Genomic DNA, 14,977 nt, shown 5'->3' with positions numbered 1-14,977 from the left:
TGTGTCTTTTGTTTGTGTTAGTCTTTCTTTTGTTTTTCACAATATGCTCTCTACTGTTTGTTTTGTTGTTTTCTTAAGAATTTTGATTTTCTTGTTGAAACAGGGTCTCTACAGGTGGAAGTGACCTCCCCTTCTCATTCTCCTAAGTAGCTGTGCCACAATGCACAGCCCCAGGTGATGCTCTTAATCCAGCAAATATGCCTTCAATGTATACAGATGGATCCACTAGACACTCAATGGGAAGGAGGCACCTTTTGCTAGTCAGAAATTAGATCCAAAATTTTTCACTCTGTACTGTTTTAGGCTTTACCTGACTCATTTTAACCCAGTCCTGTTCTCATCTCTAAAATAACTTTAATCTTTTCTATGTTCATTTCATGGCTTGAGATGGAATGTGTCTGTCACTTGTCCTCTACTTTAGATTTCTGGTTTCTCTTCTTAACTATGATTAGCATCTGCCCCATTGACTATACATTCCTTTAAATTACGTTGGATAATACTTTGCCAGGCCGAAAAGCCAGGTATAGACCCTAGTAGCTAATACCTGCACTCTAGCGTCTATACTAGCTGGACTCCTCTCCAAGTTTTTAGTTTATTATGTTTAGAGATCACAAGCGGGCATTTCCATAGTTAACAAACATGGCAGTCAGGCTCCCCATAGTTCTCCTGCTAAAAATCACCAGCATTTTCATTTACCTCTGCCTTTGGCTCAGCTGATTCATTAGAGGTATCAAGTTGTTCCTTGGCCTGGGCCATCTGAGTCATCAACCTATCCATGTGAGATTGGATGTCCGCCAGTATCTCAGTCACATGAGCTGTGGCCATTGCTTCTTGGATGTCCACTAAATGAAGGGCCTTCTGCTCCTCATCAGCAATCACTTTCTGAACTTTCTTAAATTCCTGCTGTATAAATACCTTCATCTGGTCTCGAGTTACCTGTAGAACACAGATATGAAAGAAGTAGATTTAACATAAAGAAAGAGAAATGGTAGAGTTTTTTAATAGTGCTACGTAGTCCTGCTCAAAATACAAATTATGGTTGCTGTCTCATTTTGAAGTCTTAGAAATACGCTCTCAACAATGTAAATTTGATAAATTTCCTGGTAACGTTTTATTGTTCAGGAACTAATTCTTTTTTTTTTTGCTTTGGGTTTTACTGATTTATAAACCACTAATATGTAACTACTTTAAAAATTGTAATAGAAGAACATATAAGATAAAAAAAAGTATAATTTCTAAATTTCTAGCCAGATACGGCAACTCATGTCTATAATCCCAGCATGCCAGAGACTGAGGTAGAGTCAAGAGTTCAAAGCTAGCACAAACAACCAGTGACTTCCAGGACAGCTGGGCTATAGAGGGCTCTGTCTCAAAAACAAACAAAAAGGGAAGAGGAGAAAGTTTGAACCAGGAATAGTAAGTAGTACTTGCCTGAAACCTTAGTACTTAGAAGGCAGAGGTAGGAGAATCAAAATTTTGAGATCTATTGGTCAGTATGGTAAGATTGTCTTGCAAAGTCAAAACACAGTAATAATAATAAAACCCAAAGAAACTACCAGTTCAGTATGTCTTCTCATTTTTATTGGTTACTCACATACACATAAAACTGGGTAATGTTTCTATAAATAGATTACTGTGAATATATGCTTCTATGTCTTGCTTTTCCATTTAAAATGTCGGTGAATACAGATAGCACCTTCATCTTTTGTATTACTTTTTATCACTTGCAGGATATAAAGATATATCCCATTCATTCCTCTCTTAACAGAAATGTGCAATTTCTAAATTTTTACAACAATAAATATCTGAGGGATAACTCTTAATATTGACATGAGTGTCTTCAGAGATCTCTTAAGTCAGTAAGCCATTTCATACATTCGCTAAACTTACTGTGCTGCTGATTTCATACATATGCTAAAGTTATTGTGATGCTGCCAAACTGCTCTCTGAAGAGGGTGGAACAATTATACAACAATGTGCGAAAGGAAGCACTGCTCTACAACCTCATCAATACTGCATAATATCAAACTGTTACATTTTTCAATGTAGTAGGAAAAAATGCTACTGTCTTATTTTACTACAACTATAAACCAAACACACACACACACATGCAATCGCATGCACACATTCACATACGCACACACATGTGTGTGCAGCGTTTGGCTAAGAAATAAGAAATGCAAACAAAATAAAAACCTAAGAAAATAAAATAAGTTATTTTAACAAGTGTATTTTCTCATTTTGCTTTGCTGTTTTTGTGGTACTTGTGATCAAACCAAGAGCCTTACAAATACAGAGCAAATGCTCTACCACTGGGCTACATCCCCAGTTTCATAGGTGTTTTAAAACAACCATCCATACTCTGTGTGCCTGAGAAAAGGAACAGGAAAGGGACTAGGTGGTTCATTTGTTAAAGTACTTGCTGTGTACGCATGAGGGCCTGCATTCATATTTCCAGCACTCACATAAAAATGGATACAGTGGTGCACACTGGTAACCCCAGTGCTGGGGCAGGAGCAGTGGTGGCACGGGAAAGACAGACAGATTCTGGAGCTCATTAGCTAGCAGACTAAGAGAAAGAATGAGCTCCAGGTTCAGTGAGAACTCTTGTCTTAAAAATAAGGTAGGACCGCAGAGATGGCTCAGAGATTAAAGTGCTTGTCCTGCACGTGTGAGGACCAGAGTTCAGATCCCCAGAACCCATGTAAATGTCAGGTAGGCATTGCAGCCCACCTGTAATCACAAAGATCAGGAGACTAACTGTACTGAAAGCTTTGAGTTCCACTGAGAGACCTTGCCTCAATGAATAAAGGAGAGCAAGTCTAAGAAAGACTTCTCAGGTCAACTTTGTGGCTCCACATGCATACAGACATACATCTACCCACATGCAAACATGCACATACACAAGTATGCCAATCATACACAACACACATGAAAAATTAAATTTGAAAGATGAAGAGCAATTATTAGAGACACTACACATCAATTTCTGCACTTACATAGAGACTACATGCGTGCATGTGCACCACACACACACTGAAGTGGTAGAACTATAGGTAACAAGAAAAAGGACCATCAGGAAACAATGTGGGGAAGGAAGAACAGGTAGTTACTGCCTAAGTGAAATTCTTTTATAGACAAGGAAACAGATACAGAAGCAAACTTAGAAGAGAAGAGAAGACTTCAACTTTTCTGTTCTCGGCCTGGTAGTCTTTTTTCACAGAAGTCTAGCAGGGAGACAAAGATCACACTGCAAAAATGTAAGAAAGAAAACTGAGGAACAGAAAGGCAGAAAGTAGGGGAAAGAGATGAGGCCATTTTAAATTAGCCTATTAGAAATGGAATGGAGATTGATGAGGTCTTAAGCAGCTTTTTAAACAATGCCATAAGGATGCCAAGGTAAAAAGAATGCCTGTATGCCAAGTTGCCAGGGACACATCACCTGGCTAAGTGATCTAAGCTCTCTAGAATTCAAATCTTCTCTGTAGGTGCTTTCCTTGGTGCTGGTGAAAAGATGGGAAATGTTAAAAGATGTTTCTAATGAGTTTATCAGATTGGGAACTAGGATTTGTGCTTACATTTTTTTTATATTTCTATTGTACTGTACGCACGTGAGTGCTGCTATGGTGATCATTAATCAGTACATTTCTACTATTCAGATAAATTAACTATTAACTGATCTTGGAGCTTCTCTCAGAAACTAAATCTAGGACATTTTCATTAAGAGATAAACTTTTCTTAATGCCTGATATTCTCTCTAAATATTTTTAATGGTTTCAAGGGACTGAAAATGGCAATTATGATATAAACTGTCTGCAATCTACTTGACTAAACCTCACATACACATGTGTTTCTCAAAAACTATGAGTCCTTCATGCTGGTTCCTATTACCTGGAAGTCTCAGGAATCATTTCTGAGTGGGTTTATTGGTACTTCTTCAGCCTGTCCTAAAGTTCCCCGGAAATGTCAGTGATAATCTCATTATATGTGATGTCTATAAAAAGGGAAAACTCCATAAACTCAAAGAAGAAAGGTAGATAGACAGAAGGGTGAAAATGGAATCTAGAAGCTTCTTTTTAGATAGACAGCATCTACTAAACTATCAAGCCTTACTCCAAACAAAATCTTAGTGTGGAATCTTAGAGGCTAATTAAACCAAAGATGAACTACTCAATTAAGAGAAAACTATGCCCCCCCCCCTTCTTTGAAATGCATACTTACTTTGGCACTGAGTATCTCCAGAAGAATGTTACAGAGGAACTTGGTCATTCACACAAAAGAAATTGTAAATGGAGCTTCCTCTCTTTGGTCAACTGGTTCCAACTGGCTAAAAACGCTTAGCACTTTCCTTATGAGCACAATTCTCTATCTTCTTATAGCTACATTCGTGCAAAAATGCCACTACTTAAACACAGCATTGTTTATAATTTGGAACCACTGGTGGTTAATTTATGTATGGTCAGAACATAGTAGTGAACACCTATAGTTTACCTTATTTTATAGGTGAAAAAGGGAAGCTCTGGGGGAGAACAGTCACAATATCAAGTTTGGAAATTTTGCTTTGGTCCAGTACCATATGTTTTCTGCTATAACATATTGCTTCTAATGATCACTTTATGACTGTTCAAGTCCATTGACAGAATTTATCTGAGACAGGATCTCTCTATATAGCCTTGGCTATCTTGGAACCTATAAAGACCACCACCACGCCTGGTGATGAAGTTCATTTCTACCTGAGTTATTTCCTTATTTAATACATCAGTTCTCATATGGTCCCCACCAGTATAAATGATTTATATCTTTTTTTTTCCTCATGGTTTATTTTTTTTTTATATTTAAAAATTTCCATCTCCTTCCCTCCTCCTACCCCCCTCCCTCCCCTCCTCCTCCCCCTTCCCTCCCCTCCCCTCCACCCATAACCCCTCTCCCTCCCTCTCAAGGCCAAGGAGCCATCAGGGTTCCCCATTCTATGCTAAGACCAGGGTCCTCCCAACTCCCCCCTGGTCCAGGAAGGTGATCGACCAAGCTGAGAAGGCTCCCACAGAGCCCGTCCATGCAGAAGAATCAGAGCCCAGAGCCATTGTCCTTTGCTTCTCAGTCAGCCCCCGCTGTTGGCCACATTCAGAGAGACGGGTTTGGTCGCATGATCCATCAGTCCCATTCCAACTGGAGTTGGTGATCTCCCATTAGTTCTGTCCCACCGTCTCCATGAGTGAACGCACCCCTCTCGTTCCTGACTTTCTCCCTCATGTTCTCGCTCCTTCTGCTCCTCATCAGGACCTTGGGAGCTCAGTCCAGTGCTCCAATGTGGGGCTCAGTCACCTTCCCCATCTGTCGCCAGCTGGAGGTTCCCTCACGGTCCTGACTTTCTTTCTCATGTTCTCTCTCCTTCTGCTCCTCATCAGGACCTTGGGAGCTCAGTCCGGTGCTCCAATGTGGGGCTCTGTCATTTTCTTCATCTATCGTCAGGTGGAGGTTCAGTTCAGATGGAATCAATGATTTATATCTTAAAGAGTTAAATCTTATCCCATGATATATTCTATACACTCTTGTATTTAATATTTCCTAGCTAGACTAGGCCCAAGAAATATGTAGACGGGCACTTCACACATGCATAATTGGACACATCAACCTTGGATTAAAAAGCTTGTACTAAAAACAATATCTACGCAAAGCATTTGACATGAACTAAAAGCTATTAACTCCTTGCTAGCTGAACTATAGGAAACCAAATTTTATTTCTTTTTACTAATCAAAGGTAGCTTTAAAAGAACAAGAAGAATGATAGCTGGAAAGCATCATGACAGTAAAAACAGTATTCCAGAAAACTAGGTCTTTTTCAATAATAAGATCTCCCAAGTTCATGTCTCATATATGACTGGAAGAGCTAGTTTATAAATAAAACAACAGTGCATTTCTTAGGCTATGAAAGTTATCAAGCAGTTTAGAAACACAGCAGATGTGAACTCTGAACCACATTCCATCACCAACATTCTCAGTAAAGTCATTCTCATGACCTAGTTAGAAACCCAACTTCCTTGGGTTTTACACTGGGGTATTGAGAATGTTCAAGAAGACCTTAAGTAAAGTGATGAAATTTCAAGTCTTCCTGTTGAGCTACAACCCAGTAGTGGAGTACTTGCCTCCAGTATGCAGTGTCCTTGGCTTAGAGCCCCAGCAGCACAAAAATCAATCAATCAATCAAACAAACAAACAAACAAACACCCTAATCTTTCTTAAACCAGCATTCCCATCTTCCCTGCATGCCTCCAGAGAAAAGCAGCCATGTGTGGTGTCTGCTCTACACTTCCTTCATGAGCCCTGTGCTGGTAACAAAGCACTAGGCCTGCAGTCTAAATTCTCTCTCACAGTTGCACTTCTCTAGCTCCCTCATTACCAGCTTCTTTTTGGAAATTCTATACACTCTTTGCAAGTCACTATGATTCAGAGTTTTCATTCCTGCACCACTGACACTTGAAGCTAGCAATTCCTTGCTGTGAGGAAAAGCTAAGGCATTATATGATAGTCAGCAGCATCTTCCCTACCTCAGCTATGACAACTGAAAGTGTCTCTGGACTTTGCTGGAAGCAAGGAGAAACATTAGACTTTGCTTTCATAATTTTATCCCATCTTTGGAATACAATTATTACTCCCTTGAGAGAAGGCCTGTGATGTCTGGATTGTCTCTCCATGTAACTCACCTCAGTATTTCTCTACTCATGAACATCTCCATCTGGACACGCTCCTATTACCTAAGCCATCACACTTCAAACCGAATCACCACCCACTCCTCCTTACCACTGCTGCTTTTGTTTATCAGTGTCTCTCACGTTAGGGACTATAGGAAGCACTCTGTGTGGAGTACTTCAGTTAGCCATTACAGTGGTGCTGTGAGGTAGCTATCATTATACTTATTTTACAGATGAAGAAACTAAGGTGAGGAAAGAAATCTAACCCTGCCCCTAGTAAGTGGCAAACTGGAGTCCAAATTTGTATAATATGAATACATAATCTGCCTTCTAACTATATGATTTTATTTTTTTCATCAAACGCTGATGTGCCCTCCTACCTCCCATTCAAAGTAAGGGCATTTAGGCAGGTATCTATGATACCAAGTCAGGTCAGTTTTATCTTCCTCTTCCCAGGGCTTGCTCATAGCAGTAGGCAACTGGTTCTGAGGAGCCACACTTCCTCTGACCTTCTATAGTATGGCTGGAGATTTCTCTACCTCCACTGATCTTCACTAAACACCCAGACCCACGCTTCAGCTCTCCTTTTCAGCTCTCCTTTGCCCAGTCTATTGACGCCCTAATGCAGTCCATTCTCCCCACGCCAACTTTCTGAAACATAATTCTAAGTGACAAGACATTCGATGTGAACCTATGCCTCGAATCCAGCTACAACTTTCAACTATATCTTAGTTTTTGTTCCCTTCTCATCTCTCCTTGGCTCTGAATTGTTAGGTTTTTGACCTTGACTTCAAACACCACCTTTGATCCTTTCAATATTAGAGACTATTTATATTCCTCATTCTCGCCACATTGGAAGGGAGACCTAAGCTTTGATAGTTTTGACCTGGTTTATACCTCTAACTTTCCAAACCACATTCTCTCAGACAATAATCCAAAATTTCAATCAAAATACTCCATCCTTCCTCTCTTTTCCTCTGGTATTTATTCCCTAAACTGTGAAATTTGGTTTTTGAGCCTAAGCTTTTGAGGTCCCTACGTATGGCATTACGCTAGTTCCTCACTTTCCCCCAGAGTTCTTTTTCCTCAACATAAACATGCATGCCTTAAGCATATATATCAGAGGACAATGTGTTTTGGAGGTTCTGTTGTGGAATATTAGTTTAAAATGTGTTACATTCATTTATACTGTGGAACATTTGTTTAATGATGCAAAGATGTGTTGCATTCTTTTATGTTGCATTTGTTATCTCTGTAAAGCTGTTTTACTTTGCCTGTCTAAAACACATGATGGGGGTCTAATAAAGCTCTGAACAGTTAATAGCTAGGCAGGAGAGAGAGTATAGGTGGGGTTTCCAGGCAGAGAGAATAAATCGAAGAGAAGAGAGGACTGAGAAAAAGATGAGAGAAGGGCACCAGAGGCCAACCACTCAGCCACACAATCAACCATGGACTAAGGAAAGAAAGGTATATAGAGAAGGTAAAATCCCAGAGGCAAAAGGTAGATGGAATAATTTAAGTTTGGAAAAGCTGGCTAGAAATAAGCCAAGCTAAGGCCAGGCATTCATAAGTAAGAATAGGTCTCCATGTATTTATTTGAGAGCTGGGTGGCAGGCCCCCAAAGAGTAAAGAAAAAAAAAACAAACAAACCCAAAACCAAACCAAAATAAAACAAAACAAACAAACAAACAAAAAACCAATACAGGTTTTGGTACTTGAAAGGGCCCGATAAACACATGACTCTGCTAATCAAATTGAGAAGTGAACAGCAACTGTACACCCCAGGTATCTAAGAAAGGCATAGTCCAATTGTCAAAAGATGAGCAGCCTTTACCAAGAGGCATGAACATCTATCCACTATGGGGGCAGCACCGCTGTGAAGCATCTTCTCCTCATGGGTCTGCTTGTCCTGTTGTCAGCTGCTGTGACTTTACTATATTGACAACTTGATGTATAACCCAGTGACACACACTGAAATGGAAGCAGCACAAAGCAGTTCACTGGGGATGGCATGCTCGTGCTGACTTGACATTACTGCTTGCTCTTAAGATGCTTCTCTCTCTGCCTGACCTCAGAGTGGAAACTGAGATCACAGTCACAAAATTCTAGTATCACTTCTGAGATAAAAGAACTCTGGATGACCTGCACTCCAGGACTACAAAGTAGGAGTCTCCAGGGACCTCCAGGACCTATAAAAACTGAGAAGAATCCCTCTAGTCTGTCTTGTTTTCCTGTGTTCTCTCCATCTGAACCCAGCATAAACTAGAAAGACAGCTACTGTAATGAAGGGGGGGGGGTAGAAAGTGACACTAAAAGTTTGTGGGGACAACCATATATAACTTATAATATTTTTGAGCCTGTTACATTTGCATATACAAAGAAGACCTATTCTACCTACTGAAGACTAAAGCAATTTTTAAAAGGACTCACCTCTTAACCCAAGTCCAGAAAGAAGAACACCAAGTATTCTCCCTCATATGTGTATCCTAGCTTTGAATTTTCAGAGTTGTGTGTATAACTTAAGAGATCTATGACCTCAGGAAACTAAAAAGATCTGATGAGAGGGAGAGGGGGCAGTAGGTTAGAACACCTATATGAAAGTACATATGGAAATATTGGAAGCTTAAACAAGGGTGAGAGGGTGGGAAAATAGGGGACAGGATAAAGTGGTGGTATGGTTAACCCAAACTAAGGATGTATGAAAAACCTATGGAAACCCACTACTTTATAAGCTAATTTAAAATATATAATTAAAAGAGGAGGAAGAAGAGGAAGAGGAGTAGGAGAAGGAAGAGAAATGAAGAGGAAGGAGGAGACGGAGAAGGAGAAGAAGAGATGATGCAGACACTGAAGAAATACAAAGAATCATTAGGTCATACTTTAAAAACCTCTACTCCACAAAATTGGAAAATCTATAAGAAATAGATAATTTTCTCAATCGATACCAGTTACCAAAGTTAAATCAAAAGCAGATAAACAATTTAAATAGACCCATAACCCTCTTCCCCCAAGGAAATAGAAACAGTCATTAAGTCTTTCAACCAAAAAAAAAAAAAAGCCCAGGGTCAGACTGTTTTAGTGCAGAATTCTACCAGACTTTCAAAGAAGAGCTAATGCCAATGATCCTCAAATTAGCCTACAAGGAACATTAGAAGGAACATTGTCCAATTCATTTCATAAGGTCACAGTTACCCAGATACCCAAATCACACAAAGATTCAAGAAAGAAAGAAAATTATAGCCGGGCGGTGGTGGCGCACGCCTTTAATCCCAGCACTCGGGAGGCAGAGGCAGGCGGATCTCTGTGAGTTCGAGGCCAGCCTGGTCTACAAGAGCTAGTTCCAGGACAGGCTCTAAAAAAGCTGCAGAGACACTGAACTGAACAGAGAATTCTAAACAGAAGAAGTTCGAATGGCCAAAAGACACTTAAGGGCATGCTCAACCTCCTTAGCAATCAGGGAAATGCAAATCAAAACAACGTTGAGATACCATCTTACACCTGTCAGAATGGCTAAAATCAAAAACACCAATGATAGCCTTTGCTGGAGAGGATGTGGAGTAAGGGGTACATTCATCTATTGCTGGTGGGAATGCAAACTTGTGCAACCGCTTTGGAAAGCAGTGTGGAGGTTTCTCAGGAAATTTGGGATCAACCTACCCCAGGACCCAGCAATCCCACTCTTGGGAATTTACCCAAGAGATGCCCAATCATATTACAAAAGCATTTGTTCAACTATGTTTATAGCAGCATTATTTGTAATAGCCAGAACCTGGAAACAACCTAGATGCCCTTCAGTGGAAGAATGGATGAAGAAAGTGTGGAATATATACATATTAGAGTACTACTCAGCGGTAAAAAAAAACAATGACATCTTGAATTTTGCATGCAAATGGATGGAAATAGAAAACACCATCCTGAGTGAGGTAACCCAGGCCCAAAAAGATGAACATGGGATATACTCACTCATAATTGGTTTCTAGCCATAAATAAAGGACATCGAGCCTATAATTCGTAAAAAATCCTAGAGAAGCTATATAAGAAGGTGAACCCAAAGAAAAACATATAGTTATCCTCCTGGATACTGGAAGTAGACAAGATTGCCGGACAAAAAATGGGAACATGGGGGTGGGGTGGGTTGGGGGGAGGGGTGATGGGAAGAGAAAAGTGTGAAGTGGAGGATGGGAAGAGCTTGGGGGAATAGGATGGTTGGGATATAGGAAGCGTGGATATGGGAACAAGGAATTATATATCTTACTTAAGGGAGCCATTCTAGGGTTGGCAGAGACTTGACTCTAGAGGGGTTCCCAGGTGTCCAGGAAGACGCCCCCAGCTAGGTCCTTGGGCAGCTGAGGAGAAGGTGCCAGAAATGTCCAGATCCTATTGCCATACTCATGAATATCTTGCATATCACCATAGAACCTTCACCTGGCATTGGATGGAGAAAATGACAGAGCCCCACATAGGAGCACCGGACTGAGCTCCCAAGGTCCTGATGAGGAGCAAAAGGAGGGAGATCATGAGCAAGGAAGTCAGGACCGTGAGGACTGTGTTTACCCATTGAGACGGTGGGACAGATCTAACGGGAGACCACCAAGTCCAGTTGGAATGGGACTGATGGAACAGGGGACCAAACCGGACTCTCTGAATGTGGCTGACGGTGGAGGAGGACTGAGAAACCAAGGACAACGGCAATGAACATGAACTCTACAGCATGGACGGGCTCACTGTGAGCCTTGTCAGTTTGGTTGCTCACCTTCCTGGACTTAGGGGGAGCTGGGAGGACCTTGAACTTAACATAGTGAAGGGAACCCTGATGGCTCTTTGTCTTGGAGAGGGGTGGAGTGAGGGTATGGGTGGAAGGGAGGGGAGGGAAGGGGGAGGAGGAGGGGAGGAGATGGAAATCTTTAATAAAAAAAAATGAAGAAAAAAAAAAGCTGCAGAGAAACCCTGTCTCGAAAAACCAAAAAAAGAAAAAAAAAAGAGAATTATACAATTTCCCTCATGAACACTGATGCAAAAATACTCAATAAAATACTTGCAAACCAAATCTAAGAACACATTAAAAAGATCATCCACCATGACCAAGTAGGCTTCATCCTAGAGATGTAGGAATGGTTCAGAATATGAAAATCAGACAATGTAACCCACCATAGAAAACCAACTGAAATAAAAAAACAAAAACACATGATCATCTCATTGGATGCCAAAAAAGACTTTGGCAAAATTCAACACCCCTTCATGATAAAAGTCTTAAAAAGAGTAGGAATACACAGAGTATACTTCAACATAATAAAGGCAATTTACAGCAAGCCAAAAGCCAACATCAAATTAAATGGAGAGAAATTCAAAGTAATTTCACTAAAATCAGTGGAAAAAAACTCACCTCAACCTCCATTCTACTCATCTTTCTACCCAAATACCTGCCCTACAAAGTCAAATACTTGTATATCAGGGAAAGTCTACCTCCAAAATAACTGCATACCACCAGGACCCAGAAGGACACCTGATACAGAACTTTCTTTTCAAGGTCCTCTTTCCTGCAGGGACCCACAATGATACAGCGCAGGGTACCTGTTGTACTAGAAAAATGGTTTTCAGGACCGGCTCTGCTAGCCACTTCTTGAGGCTTAGGCAAAGAAAAGTTTATTTGTAAGTAGGATAACAACATTCTCATAGATATTTTATGACTTTAGCATAAAATAACACATGGGAAGAGTTGTGTGTACTCTCCAGGCACACAGGCCAGTGAGTAATCTGCTGCTGAGAGATAGCAGTATCTGAACAGTCACTGTGGGCGTCTGTGTGACACTCACTGGGCTCTCATAAGGAACTCCTTGCAAGTTTTCTTAAAGAGAGACTCTACACTTGGGGAATGAGATTCTAGTTGCCTGAGAGCACACAGGGAAAACATTCTTAGAAGTGGGGATTGCCATACAGAATCTCTTTGCCTTAGGAGCCCTGGTTGTTAGGAAGCAATGTACACCACCTCTGGTTTGACAAGACCTCTCTGAGCATCGTTTCAGATAGCCTAGACTACAACAGCAGCAAAGCAGAATGTGTAGGAAGGATAGGTCGGTCACATTCTGCTCTCTAGCACCTATACAAAGTCTGTGACACTGTAGTTTCCTCAGTCTCACAGACTGCCTCATACCCTGTTATTTTTCTGTGCAGATGAAACCCTATTTCTTCCCTGTGGGAAATTGGTAGCCTGTGTTGTATTAGACATCTTCATAGCTAAACTACTACTATCTTCAGGATTCCAGCTGGACCTGCTCACCAAAGACCATCACAGTTGGGCTTGCTTTCTGTTGATGTTTCCTACTGGAAAGGGGATGGGAAGGCACATGAAACCCTTAATTAAATATGCAGTCAATCCTCCTAATCAGTTGTAGGTAATCCTGCCCTAAGTACACATGGCCTTTTGGTCTCTGGGAAAGGCTAGAGGTCGTGAATATAGGTGGGGAATGATGTGGGGAAGAGGTTCTGTCTATGCAGCTATGGGGAAGCTACCATACTTCCTGGGTGATACTGTAAGTCACCTGTCCTACTGCCCATAACCCCTCACCACTGCTCTGTAAGGAAGTTTAATAAACTCATTGGTTCTCTTGGGTGAACCTTAGTGGAATTGTAACTTGGTTTGTCATTGAGACCTTAGGAGGAAGAGTAGACACTGTTCACATCGCTTTTCAAGGGAAGGAATTTTAGCAACATCTGTATATCTAAGAACCAAGAACCATGAGCCACAGTGCTCATTAACTAACATGCTTTTCAGGTCCCTAAAGGCTCACTCCTTGTTTCATATATCCTCAGAAGTCTCCATTTCAAGGCCCAGGTTTGTAATTCAGTGATAAGATGCTTGGCCTGGTCCTCAGTTCACTCTCAAGTACCAGAAAATAAAAATTTCCATTTCAGACTATTAATTACAACACAACATGATTAATCCTACTCTAAGAGATAAAATTGAAGGAAGGCTCCAGCACACTGACAGTAATAGGTGCTGTGCTATGTGGACCAGGTCATCTGATTCTTTCACCTTCAGAGGAAAGGAAAGCATGTCATACTTGATATAAATACTTTGCTCTGAAAGTCTGAATAAACTCTACATTGAAAAAAAACTTATCAGCATCATAAACTCTGTGACCTTCCAAAATTTATTTCAATTTTTGTTTATTTTAGTGCTTGATCTAAATGCTGAGACAATTAGAGGAGAGACATTATCCTCAAATTTTACACACACATAGCCTTAAAAGCATCTACATACAGACTACAGTAGACTGAGAGTTGCATTTTGAAGACTTAGTTTAAGTTACCAAAGAAAGCATCTTTTGTTGAGTATACTGTAATTTTATTTCTTGAAAGGTTTAACAACAGGAAAAGGGAGGGAAAGCAGGGGAGATGCAGGCTCTTAAATAAACGTCTAGCTGGTTTTATCACTGTTATCATAGTAGAGCTTTATATCTAGGTTCCCAGGCTCCTAAATTAAATGTCAAATACAATTTACACTTAAAACATGAAGTGGCGTGGCTGCCATGGAGGAGTATGGACAGCTCCACTGCTCTCTCCCCATTAGCTGCGGAATCAGCCCCTGAAAGCACTCAGCAGGACAGTTATCAAGTCTCCTGTCAGTGTGGAAAGGAGCAAGGGTGAATATAACAATGAATTGGTTTTATTAAGCCATTTAATGCTCAGTCCCTTTGCTTTCTAATAATGCTACCCGGTGACTCAAAATCATTGCCGCCTTACTTTTTGTTTTATTTTGTTTTTTCGAGACAGGGTTTCTCTGTAGCTTTGGCGCCTGTCCTAGAACTAGCTCTTGTGGACCAGGTTGGCCTAGAACTCCCAGAGATTTGCTTGCCTCTGCCTCCCGAGTGCTGGGATTAAATGCGTGCGCCACCACCACCCAGCTGCCACCTTACTTTTAAAAACCATTTTAAAAAGACAATGTATATAGAAGTTCCTTATGCTTTGAGGGCCCCAATAAGAAAGAGTTACAGTCAAAGGATAAAGTTGCAGGAGAAAAAAGAGGGAGCAGGGGAGAAAATAAAGAATCTTAGTGGCATTTACTTTAAAGCAGGGATACACCACCTGGCGTGGTCTTAAATGAAACATAACAGCTCTTTCTTTTAATTTGACACCAGGCAGTTCTGCTGGTGAATTTGGTCCAGAACAGCACAACAGATGTTATGCAGTGCACTGTTTCTATCAGGAATACTGACACACAGCTACACACACCCAAGGCGGCTACATCTGTCTTGACTTGCAGGAGCAGAGAGCTAGGCTGAACAAGG

The 14,977-nt window shown here is 40.8% G+C and overlaps 1 protein-coding gene across 1 annotated transcript in view; it reads right to left on the bottom strand.

Moving 5' to 3' along the window:
• The window catches only part of Trim44 (tripartite motif containing 44), a 107,462-nt gene that overhangs the window by 66,290 nt on the left and 26,195 nt on the right, over positions 1 to 14,977 (bottom strand). The window contains exon 3 of the mRNA XM_038331588.1: positions 697 to 936. Within this exon, the coding sequence (XP_038187516.1) occupies positions 697 to 936 (240 nt within the window). The remainder of the gene's footprint in view (positions 1 to 696; positions 937 to 14,977) is intronic.

Source organism: Arvicola amphibius, chromosome 5, assembly GCF_903992535.2.
Source record: "Arvicola amphibius chromosome 5, mArvAmp1.2, whole genome shotgun sequence".
Taxonomy (NCBI): domain Eukaryota; kingdom Metazoa; phylum Chordata; class Mammalia; order Rodentia; family Cricetidae; genus Arvicola; species Arvicola amphibius.
The sequence above is the reverse complement of the archived record's forward strand: the minus strand, read 5'-3'. Positions and strand labels throughout refer to the sequence as shown.